We start from the raw sequence: 13,029 nt of genomic DNA, 5'->3' as shown, positions 1-13,029 counted from the left end.
TCCATTCAATTTCTTCTGGTACTAACATCTTGCATTAATGTAGTACAATTGTTACAAATGATGAATGAACCAATTACTTAAAAATACATTATTCTTATGAGCTAAGTTCATAGTTTACATTAGGATTCACTCTTTATGTTGTGTACTTACGTATGGGTTTGGGGTAAATGCATAATGCCATTTATCCACCATTAAAGTATCATACAGAATAGTTTCACTGCCCTAAAACTGCAGTGTGTCCCACTTATTCATCTCTCCATCCTCCCAAATCCCTGACAACCACTGATCATTTTATAATCTCTGTAGTTTTGCCTTTTTCCATAATATCTTATAGCTGGAATCATATAGTATGTAGCTCTTACAAACTGTCTTCTTTCACTTAACAATATGCATTTCAGAGTCATTTATGTTTTTTTTTATGACTTGATAGTTCATTGCTTTTTATTGCTGAAAAATACTGCATTGTATGGATGTACCATATAGTGTGTGTATCCATTCACCTTTTGAAAGACATTTTGGTTGCTTCCAGATTTTGGCCAAAAGTAATGCTGTAATAAACATTTGTGTGCAAGATTTGTGTGACATAAGTTTTCAACTCATTTGGGTAATTACTAAGAAGTGCAGTTGCTAGATTATATGTTAAGACTATGTTTAGTTTGTGAGAATCTGCCAAACTGTCTTCCAGAGTGGCTGTACCATTCTGCATTCCCACCAACAGTGAATGAGAGAGTTCTGTTGCTCCACATCCTTGTCAGCGTTTGGTGTTGTCAGTGTTCAGGATTTTAGTCTTTCTAATAGATGTGTAATGCTATCTCAATTTTGTTCTAATTTGATATTGCCTAATGACGTGTGATATTGTGCATGTTTTCATATACTTATTGGTCATCTGTATCTCTTCCTTGGTGAGATATCTGTCAGGCCTTTTGCCCATTTTTAAATTGGGTTGTTCATTTTCTTATTGTTGAATTTTAAGTGTTCTTTGTATATTTTGGATACCAGTCCTTTATCAGATTTTTTGCAAATATTTTCACTTAATCTGTAGCTTGTATTTTCCTTCTTTTAACAGTGTCTTTCACAGAACAGCAGTTTTAAATTTTAATGTAGTCCAACTTAACAGTATTTCGTGAATTGTGCTTTTAGTGTTGTATCTAATGTCATTGTGAAACAAAGGTCACCTAGATTTTATTTTATGTTATCTTCTAGAAGTCTTATAGCTTTGTACTTTACATTTAGGACTATGATCCATTTGGAGTTAATTTTTGTGAAAGGTGTAAGGTCAGTGTCTAGATTTCATTTTGTACGTTCAGTTTTTCTAGCACCATTTTTTGAAAGTATATTCACCACTATACTACCAATGCACATCTAGCACCATTTTTTGAAAAGACTGTTTTACCCACTGGGCTGCCTTTTCTCCTTTGTCAAACATCAGTATAATATATTTATGTATATTTGTCTATTTCTGTACTCTCTATTCTGTTCTGTTGATCTACTTATCTATTCTTTTGCCAATACCACGCTGCCTTGATTATTGTAGCTTTACGGTAATTCTTGAAATCAAATAGTGTCAACCCTCTGGCTTTTTTTCTTTTCCTTCCAATATTGTGTTGGATATTCTGGGTCTTTTGTTTTTCTATGTAAAGTTTAGAATCAGTTTGTCCATATCTGCCAAAGTACTTGCTGGGATTTTGATTGGGGCTGCATTGAATATATAGATCAAGTTCAGGAAAAACTGACATCTTGACAATATTGAATCATTCTATCCATGAACATGAAATCCATTCCTTTAGCTTTTTTTTAAATTTCTTTTATCAGAGTATTGAAGTTTTCTTCATATAAATATTGAACATGTTTTGTTAGAATTATACCTAGTTATATCATTTTGGGTACTAATTTAAATGGTGTTATTTTTTATTTCAAATTATGTATTTGTTCACTGGAGATATATGGGAAAGCAATTGACTTTTGAGTCTTATGAGCCTTATGTCCTGCAACCTTGCTAGAGTTGCTTATTAGTTTCAGGAGGTTTATTTCTATTGTCAGTTCTTTTGGATTTTCTACATAGATAATCATATTATCTGCAAATACGGTTTTATTTCTTCTTTCCTAATATGTGTGCCTTCTATTTTCCTTTCTTACTTCTTTAGCTAGGACTTCTAGTACCATATTGAACAACAGTGATAAGTGAGGGTGTCTTTGCTTTGTTCCTAAATTTTGGGGGTAAAGCTTCTAGTTTCTCATCATTAAGTATGTTGTTACCTATAGGGGTTTTTGTAGGTGTCCTTAATCAAGTTGAAGAAGTTTCATTCTATTCCTAGTTTGCTGAGAGTTTTTATCTTGAATAGGTGTTGGATTTTGTCCAGTACTTCTTTTGCATCTATTGATATATTTTTTTCTTTAGCCTATTGATGTGATGGATTACATTGATTTTCCAATGTTGAACCAGCTGTGTACACCTGGAATGAACTCCACTTGGTCATGTTGTGTAATTATTTTTATATATTATTTAATTTGTTTTGCTAATATTTTGGTGAGAATTTTTTATCTGTGATCATAAGAGATAATGGTCCAGAATTTTCCTTTCCTGTAATGTCTGCCTGGTTGTGGTATTAGGGTAGTGCTGGCCTCCTAGAACGAGTTTAGAAATTTTCCCTCCGTCTCTGTTTTTCGGAAAATATGGTATTTACAAATTGAGTACTTTGTCCATTTTTCTTTTCTCTTTGTTTTGCCTTGCTAATTTTATCTCCCTTTAGTACTCTTGTTCTTTCTTTTCTTTTTCTCCTTCTGATCCTTTTGAGACTAGAGAGGTAAACAAACAAAATTCTCTTTTACCTATTCACATATATTGGGCCCTTCTTGGTGACACTAGTTACAGAGTCCTTAATTATCAGAGGCTGGTGTGAAAGAGATTAGTTTTTAAGGAATTAAAGTATTAAAAATGTTTGTAAGAATTAGGTTCCTCAGAGACAGTACAGAGACAATACTTTCATTATTAAGAAGGGAAAAGTCATTTTAAAATCTAGAATTGGAGACCCTCAGTAAACTGATCATATTGACCAGTACATTTGGCATCATATAGATAACAACATACTTTTGGCTGTCCTTTATGGTGATTGTACTTTTTCTTTAAGTCCATTCTTTAATTTGTGTCCCAAATTGTGCATTTCCATGTTAAAATTAAACAAATTCATTTCATAATTATATACCAGTCTCTGAAAATTCAAGAATTTAGAGGATTGTTTATTTATGTGATTTAAACTTTTGATCTAGGAAAGAAAAAAATTTTGTGAGAATAAGTCTTGAGAGAGTAATTTTCTCTTTATTTCTCTTGTACTTAAATTAATGGACGCATTGCAGTTACAGATGAAACATAACTTGTCCCATGATTATAATCTAGTAAAAACAGTTTCTCAATTTTTAGAAAACACCTGGGGGATTAAGTTTCGTATTGAGTCAATTTTTATTGAAATTTATTAATATCTAGCCTTAGTTTTAGACCTCTCAAGCCTCTAGGGAGTGAGATCTGATATGCCCTGAGACACTGGCTTTATTTTAAAAATTTTACTTTTAATAAACATGCAACAAAATGCACTCTTTTGTGATTTTTAACACATGCATATATTCATATAATTACTGTCACAGTCAGGATACAGAAAAGTGTTACCACACTAAAAATCTCCTTTGTGTAACCCCTTTGTAGGTATATCCTCTTCAGACCCCTAATAGCTGGATAGTACTGATTTGTCCTCTATCCCTATAGTTTTATCATTTTGAGAATACCATAGCCTTTTAAGCTTGCTCCTCTCACACAACATGATGCTTTCTTCATTCATCCAAGTCATTGAGTATATCAGTTCATTTCTCTTTTTATTACTGAGGTGTATTCCATGGTATGGATGTACTACACTTTGTTCATTCACTGGTGGACATTTGGTTTCTTTCCACCTTTTGGCAGTTATAACTAGAGTGGCTGTAAACACTTAGGTATAGTTTTTTGTGTGAACCTTAGTTTTCATTTCTCCAGGGTACATATATCTTGAGAGTAGAATTTCTAGGTCATGGTTAGTATATTTTTAACTCTATAAGGAACTGCCAAACTGGTTTCCAGAATGGCTATTTTCATCTTACCACCAGCAGTGTATGAGAGTTCCAGTTGTTTCACTTCTTTGCTAACACATGATATTGTCAGGCATTTAGTGGTATCTTATGGTTTCAATATCCATTTTCCTAATGGCTAATGATGTTGAATATCTGCATGTGCTTGGCTGCAGGTATATATCCACTTTGGTGAAGTGTCTGTTCAAGTGTTTTGTCCATTTTTAGTTGGGCCATTTTTTTTACTGTTGAGTTTAGTGAGCTATTTATATATTCTGGATATGAGACTTTTGTCAGATATATAATTTGCAATTATTTTCTCCCATCTGTAGCTTTTTATTATTTTAGAGAGAGGCAGAGAGAGGGAGAGGGAGAGCACGAACAGGGGAAAGAGGGGCAGAGGGAGGGAGGGAAGGAGGGATTGAGAGAGAGAGAGAGACAGAATGAATCTTAAGCAGGCTCCATCCTGAGCATGGGCTCAATTTCATGACCGCAAGAGCATGACCTGAACTAAAATCCAGAGATGGACACTTAATCAGCTGAGCCACCCAGGTGTCCTGAATCCATCTGTACCTTTTAAAAAAATATCCCTTAATAGTTTTTTACATAGAACAAGAGTTTTTAATTTTGATAGGCTTCAGTTTATCATTTTTTCCCTTCATGGATTATGTTTTAGTTGTTAACATGTAAGAACTGTTTAGCTAACTCAAGATCATTACAATTTTCTCCTGTGTTTTTTTCTAAAAGTTATATTTTTACTTTTTACGTTTATATCTATGTTCCATTTTTGAGTTAATTATTGTATCTAGTTTAGTTGAAGTTTTATCGTTTGGTCCAATTGTTCCTACATGAAGGCTTTTCTCTCCCAATTGAATTTCCTTTGGATCCTATTGCAGCTGTAAAAACTTTTCACACTTGGTAGCTTAAAACAACACAAATTTATTATTTTATAAAGGTCAAAAGTCCAAAATTAGGTTTCCTGGGTCAAAATAAAAACATTTGTCAGGGCTGTATTTCCCTCCAGAGGCTCTTTGGGAAGGATCCATTTCCTTGCCCTTTCTACCTTCTAGAGGTCACCTGCATTCCTTGGCTCTTGGTGCCTTTCTCCATCTAAAAGCCAGCAGCATCTTCAGTCTTTCTGACTCTGACTCTTGGCCTCCGTATTCCTATCTTTTCTCTTGACTTTGACCCCCCCCCCACCTCCTTCTCATAAGGACCCTCTTGATTACACTTGGCCCACCCAGATAACTCAGGATACTCTCCCCAGCTCATATTCTCATTTAATCACATTTGCAAAGTTTGTTTTGCCATGTAAGGTATCCTCTTCACAGGTTCTGGAGATTAGTACATTAGTAGATGAAGATTTTAGGGAGCCATTATTCTCTCTCTCTCTATGTAATCATCTTTTTCTGTATTCTGTTCTTGTCCATTGATCAATGTGGATGTGTTTCTCCATTCATCAACACCACATTGACTTCACTGTTGTAGCTTTCTCTTAAGGCATAAAGATAGATTCTTCCAACGTTTTTCTTTTTAAAATTGTTTTGGCTATTCTAATTTCTTTATCTGTGTATATAATTTTAGAGTAATCTTGTCTGTACCTGCAAAGAAGCCATATAGGACTTTTAAATGGATTATTAAATCTCTAGACCAATTTGGGGAAAATTGACATCCCTACTATATTGAGTCTTCTAGTCAGTGAACATAGAATCTCTCTCCATTTACTTGAATTTCCTTTGTTTTATTTCATCTGCATTTATAGCTTTCAGCATACAGACACTGAACATGTTTGATTAGACCATTGGTTTCCAGCCAGAGGTGATTTTGCTCTTGAGGGATATTTGGCACTATCTGGAGACATTAGTGATGGTCACAGTTGAGGATGAGTGTGTCACTAGCATGTAGTAGGTAGAAGTTAGGGATACTACTAAACATCCTAAAGTGCACAGAATATTTCTTCCCATAAAAAAGAATTATTTAACCCAGAATGTCCATAGTGCTGAAGATTGAGAAACCCTGGGTTAGGTTTATACTTAGGGATTTCTTTTTGGGGGGAGGGAGATTGTAATTTTTTTTTAATGTTGGTTTCCAGTTGTTCATTGCTAGCATATTGATACATTAATAATTATGTATTTACATTGGTCATTATATGTTGATAATTATATTGGTAAGTATTGATATTTTTGGAGTTTGGTCTATCATTTTATTTTATTTTTGCCAGTTTCCTCTTTCTTACTCTATTTCACCTTTCCTGCTATCTTTTGTGTTAAATACATTTTACTATCCCGTTTTAATTTATCTTTTGTACCTTTTAGCCTATCTCTTTGTGTAATTTTTTTTTGCAGTTACTCTACGAATTACAATAGTGGTACTTAACTTTTCACAGCTTACTTAGAATCAATATTTTACCATGTCAAGTGGAATGTAAAAACCTTACTATGCCCTATAAGTCACTTTACCTTCCCCCCTTATGTTTACAGGTTATCTTATGTATTATATCTGTATACATTGAAAACCCCATGGTCAATGATTTAACTTTTGCTTTTGTCCACCAAACATATTTTAAAGAACTTAAGAGAATAGGCTACTATATTTGCACAGATATTTACTATTTCTGTTGGTTTTTCTTCATTCCTGATGTTCCAGATTTCCTTCTGCTTCTATTTCCCATATGTATGAAGACTTTTCTTTAGCAGTTCTTTTTTTTTTAAGTTTATTTATTTCTTTTAAGAGAGGTGGGGGGGAATGAGCAGGGAAGGGGCAGAGAGAGAGGGAGAGAAAGATTCCCAAGTAGGCTCCGTGCTGTCAGCACAGAGCCCAACATGGGACTCGATCTCACAAACCATGAGCCAAGATGAAGAGTCATCCACTTAACCATCTGAGGCACCCAGGTGCTCCCCTGTAGCAGTTCTTTTAGAGGAGGTCTACTGGTGACTAATTTTTAGTGTTCCTTAACCTGAGAACATTGTGATATGCCTTTCATTCTTGAAAGCTCATTTTGCTAGTTATAGGATTCTAACTTGACAGTTCTTTTCTTTTACCACTTGAAAAATGTTTTGACACTTCCTGCTGGCCTCCCTGGAAATCTGATTTCTTCAAATTGTTTCCCCCCCCTATATATAATGTATTGTTTTTGTGTAGCTTCTTTTAAGATTTTTAAATTTGTTTTCAGCTTTCAGAATTTTAGTTATAATGTATCTTGAGGGGCACCTGGGTGACTCAGTTGGTTAAGCATTTGACTCTTGATTTCAGCTTGAGTCGTGACCTCAGGTCATGGGATCGAGCCCACATCGGGCTCTGTGCTGAGCATGAAGCCTGCTTAAGATTCTCTCTCTCTCTTCCTCTGCCCCTGTCTCCAGCTCACACTCTCTCATGTTCTAAAATTTAATTTCTTTGGATTTTCCCTATTTGGAGGGGAGGTTGCTCAGCTTCTTGAATCTGTAAGTTTATGTCTTCTGCCAAATTTGGGGAATTTTTAGCCATTATTTCTTTGAATACTTTTTCCAGCTTCACACTTTCCTATTCTTCTGGGACTCTAAAAAGGAGTGATTTTTTTTTTTTTTATAGTCCCATAGATCCCTGAGTGTCCCATAGAACCCTCCTGCCCCTTTTTAGTGTTTTCTCTCTGTTGTTCATATTCAGTAAATTTTATTGTTCTGTCTTCATGTTGACTGATTCTCTCCTTTGTCCTCTCCATTCTGCCACGGAGCCCATCCATTCAGATTTTTTTAAATTCTGTCATTTACTTTCCACTTCCAGATTTTTCATTTGGTTCTTCTTTATGTCCTCTGTTTATCTCCTGAGACATTATATATTTTGATGTTTGAAGCATGTTCATAAATGCTCCTTGAAGCACTTTTATATTTTTTAATGTTTATTTATTTTTGAGAGCGAGAGAGGCGCACGCGTGCATGAGTGGGGGAGGGGCAGAGAGAGGGAGACACAGAATCTGAAGCAGCTCCAGGCTGTGCGCTGTCAGCACAGAGCCCGATGCAGGGCTCAAACTCATGGATGGTGAGATCATGACCTGAGCTGAAGTCAGACACTTAACTGACTGAGCCACCCAGGTGCCCCATTGAAACACTTTTATGATGGCTATTTTGAAATCCTCATCAGATAGTTCTAATATTTATGTCTGTTGATTGTATTTTCTTATTTCAAGTTGATATCTTAGTAGTCCTTGGTATAAGGAGTGATTTTTTTTTATTGAAATCCAGATATTTTGGGTATTATGCTATAAGATTCTGGATCTTTTAAAAATCTTTTGTTTGTTAGGAGGCCTCCTGTGACACTGTTCCAGTGAGGATGGAGTGTTGCCTCATTACTGCAGGTGGGGTTGAAAGTACAGGTTCTTACCTTCACCTCCACTGACTCCTAAAGGAAGGAACCCCTCCTGACTGCTAGGTGGGGTAGTTCAGACTTCTCAGTAGGATGAAAGACAAACTACACACTAGCAGAAAATTTTTACAAATCACATATCCAGGAAAGACCTCTATATCTAGAATATATATAAAGAACTTTAAAATTCAATAGCAAAAACAAAAAAACAACCCAGTTCTAAAATTTGCAAAAGACGCAAACAGATATTTTACAGAAGAGGATATATGGGTGGAAAATCAAAATATGAAAAGATGTTCAACATCATTGCTGTAACGGAAACAAATTAAAACCACAAGATATCACTATACATTTATTAAAATAGTTTCAAAATAAAAAATAGTGATGATATCAAATGTTGGTGAGGATGTGGAGGAATTGGATCACTCATACTTTACTGGTGGGAATGTAAAATGGTACAGCCACTCAGAAAGGGCATGACAGTTGCCTAAAAAGTTCAGTGCAGACTTAGCAGTTGTACTCTTGGGCATTTATCCTAGAGAAGTGAAAACTTATGATCACCTGTATGAAAATTTCCAAAGCATCTTTTTATTTGTAGTCCAAAACTAGAAACAACCAAAATATCCTTCAGGGATGAATGGTTGAATAAATTCGGTACATCCATGGAATAGTACTTAGCTGTAAAAGATGAGATATTGATACATGCATCATCCTTGATCAACTTCCAGGGCATTACACTGAGAAAAAAAAACAGGTCGATCTCAAAAGATTACAAATTATATTATTCCATGTATATAATATTCTTAAAATTACTAAACTATAAAGATCAAGAACAGATTAGTGCTTGCCAGGGGACAGGGACTGAGATGTCGGGGGAGGTGGGGTGGGAGTGAATATAAAGAACTGTAGCACAAGAGATTTCTTTTGTTGTGATGGGGTAGTTCTGTATCTTGACTGTGGTGATTGTTACATGCATCTGAACATGGGATAAAATGGCATAGGACCATTTGGTAATACATACAAACCACACACATACATGAATACACATTTAAATATGGTAGAAACTGAATACATATTTAAATATGGTAAAAGCTGAGTGAGTTCTATAGTCTAGTTAACAGTAATGAGCCAATGTACATTTTTGGTCTTGATATTGAACTGTAGCTATATCAGATGCCATCATTAGGAGATGCTGAGTGAAGTGTCGAGTCTCTTTGTACTACTTTTGCAAATTTCTGTGAGTCTACAATTGTTTCAAAAGAAAATGTTTTTAGAAAATTCACATTTCTCTGAAATGGTTTAAGTGTAGTTCTAGTGAAAGCAGAGTATTAGGGAAAACCCATATTTGTCACCCTCCCCATGCTCAAAATATCACAAGGCCAGTGCAGCCAATACACATGTACTAATAAAAATATCTACACATAATATAATCCTTTCCATTTCTTTTGTGTTTTTTATTTCTTTCCTTTCTAAAATTACGTTTTTGGGAGAACTGGAAGTAATTAACAATTATTATTAGAGATAGTACTATGTTCTTAGCATTATGCTAACTGCCTTTTTTCTGCCAATAAAAATACAGGACAGATGACATTCATATTACAAAGATGCTCCTGGGGCACCTGGGTGACTCAGTCGGTTAAGCATCTGACTTTGGCTCAGGTCATGATCTCGTAGTCCGTGGATTCAAGCCCTGCATGGGGCTCTGTGCTGACAGCTGAGAGCCTGGAGCCTGCTTCGGATTCTGTGTCTCCCTCTTTCTCTGTCCCTTCCCCGCTCACACTCTGTCTCTCTCTGTCTCTCAAAAAATGAATCAATGTTAAAAAAAAATTGAAGATGCTCACATATTTGACCAACCCAAACACATTTTCAAGAAAGTAAAATTACACAACTTTCTTGGTGATACATTAATTAGTTTTGGTCACTATGTACTCTGGCTGTGGCAAAGATATAATAGGCTGTAAGTTATGAGAATTGTGTGCTAGCTGTAACTATCACTTTTTCTCCCACTCAAGAAATTGTATTGGAATGCAAGTGAGGGGATGTGGTCTTATTATATGGAAACCCTGGAATCAGCTATGATTTGTTTAAATTATTTGTGTCATACTTTATAGCTGGTTTCAACAGCACATATGAGAGCATCCACTTTAGGGTGCAAATGTAGTAAAATAATATGGTCTCTTGCTTTATGAGCTGCTAATATGGCTATGCTATACTAGAAGAAAATTCTGAATTTCAAGTCAGTCTTGGATTTTAATCCCAGCTCTGCTGCTTCCCAGACAAGTTATTAAACCTCATGGAACCTGAGTTTCCTCAGTTACATGGATATCTATTTAATGGAATTGTTATTTCATTCAGCTTTTACCTTTGTGAAGGTACATAGCACCATACCTGATTCCTGTAGGTATTGTTCACAAAATGTTTGTTTGCCACAAAAGGTTTGTGAACTGAGGTTGAGAAGCCAGTATATCCATGCACATTGCTCCTAGAATGTGAATGATAAATATGTAATAAAAATGATAGATACTGATGTATAAACTATCAAAAAGAGGAGTTGGAAAATCGGAAGAATGTCACATGGGCTGCAAGTTTCAGAGAAGGGAATGGTATTCAGAGTGGGTTTTGAAGAATGGAGAGGTAGGTAAATCTGGCAGGTAGGCCGTTTCAAGCAGAAGCAAGAGCTTGAGATTATATGATTATATAGAATTCAGAATCGACAATTTTGTCATACTTGAAACTTGCTATTGTATTAGATTATATTTTAGAAGTCAGAAAAAACTTTAAGCAATTTATCCCATACTGTTTCATTCTTAAAAGTGTTCCAACATCTGCTGTGTATTTTAATGATATTATTGAATGAGAGTACCTGCTTGGTTGCTAGGACACTTGTATACTTTACTTCAAAATCTTGGTTGGTAAGATTTACATAGCTCCTGTCAGTTGTCAGCTAAACTTAGGCTTGTTGACAATACTTTAAATGGAATGTTTACAAGGGGTGGGATTTCATTGTTTTTGGTAAGCCTAACAAAATTGCTTTCACATGTTATTGTATATGAATTTAATTTCTTTAAAGCTTTGGCATTCTAATCAGTTTTCTATTCTTAAATGATAGTTGGTGTATTTGATACTGTAACCTTGCAGAAAATGTGAAATGTGAGTGATTGAATATTTGCCTTGAACATATGAAAGCATTATACCCATAGTTTTCATATTTTTTGGTATATTCTCATGGAGAAATAGGTTGGTTTTTAAAAGCTTAGCTTGGTATTTAGTGGGTTTTCTTTAGTATTGGAGCAAAGGAATCTTTTTAAATTTTTATTATTGAATTATAGTTGACATACAATGTCATATTAGTTTCAGGTATATGATACAGTGATTCAGTAATTGTATACATTACTCAGTGCTCACGACAATAAATGTAGTCACCATACAACATTATTACAATATTATTGATTATATTTCTTATGCTGTACTTTTCATCTCTGTGACTTACTTATTTTGTAACTAGAAGTTTGTATCTCTTAATTCCCTTCATCTGTTTCACTAATTCCCCCACCTATTCTCTGAACAAAGGAATCTTTTTGTGGGGCAAATAGATCTATCAGTGTTATGTGTGTATGTTTTTTTTTCCCCCAATGGTGAATCAGCCACAGAGATACTTGTAATTTATTGCTTTTGAGATACTTTTTTGCTATATAATTTTAGTTTTACTATTATTTTGGTGAACAAATAATTTTACATATTTGATTGAATATGTATGTATGATGAAGATATATGTGTGTGTATATATATATATATATATATATATATACATAAAGAACTATCATATAAGGCAGTTTGCCTTAAGTGCGAGAAGCTCTGTAGGATTTCAGATAATGGAGAGAGCATTTTGAGTAAATGATCAGGGATTATTTCATGGAGGCCCAAGCATTTGACTAATGCACGTAAGTTATAAATTAATATTAACATGAGTCAGTGTGAGGTAGGAGTCCTGAAATGACAGCTCTCCAATGCCAAAGATTTTATCTTTATAAACTAGGAAAGTCATTTCAATACTAGTAAATGATTAATATCTAAACATTCCCATAAACACTAATTTAAGGTAAATACTTGTACTTTTAGAAAATATTTTGTATATGATGGGTAATTGCTTTTATATTTTTAGGCCATGAATATTGTGGTTCCCTTCATGTTTAAATATGCTGTAGACAGCCTCAACCAGATGTCGGGAAACATGCTGAACCTGAGTGATGCACCAAATACAGTTGCAACCATGGCAACGGCAGTTCTGATTGGCTGTATGTTTGATTCTTTAATCTATCTACAGGTGTTGACTTTCTTCAAGAGGGTTTCATCATATTTGAGCAGATGACCTTTTTACCACAAACACAAGTTAGCATTTTGGATGTTTATCGTTTTACATATGATTTTTGATAGGTAGTTTAAAAAAATTCTTTACGTTTTCTAAAATTCTGTAAAAACAGTCTCATTTTTTAAGTTCTAGAAAAATATAACATGAAATAAGATATTAAATTCATAATTACCACTTCTAATAGTTAATAATAAATTCATAATTACCACTTCTAATAATTGTTAATAAGA

General features: G+C 34.5%; 1 protein-coding gene across 1 annotated transcript in view; it reads left to right on the top strand.

Annotated features, from left to right (window-relative positions):
• Positions 1–13,029, top strand: part of ABCB7 (ATP binding cassette subfamily B member 7) — a 185,779-nt gene that overhangs the window by 117,509 nt on the left and 55,241 nt on the right. The window contains exon 5 of the mRNA XM_030305226.1: positions 12,593–12,725. Within this exon, the coding sequence (XP_030161086.1) occupies positions 12,593–12,725 (133 nt within the window). The remainder of the gene's footprint in view (positions 1–12,592; positions 12,726–13,029) is intronic.

This window comes from Lynx canadensis, chromosome X (genome assembly GCF_007474595.2).
Source record: "Lynx canadensis isolate LIC74 chromosome X, mLynCan4.pri.v2, whole genome shotgun sequence".
Taxonomy (NCBI): Eukaryota; Metazoa; Chordata; class Mammalia; order Carnivora; family Felidae; genus Lynx; species Lynx canadensis.
This window is presented reverse-complemented; position numbering and strand designations above follow the sequence as displayed.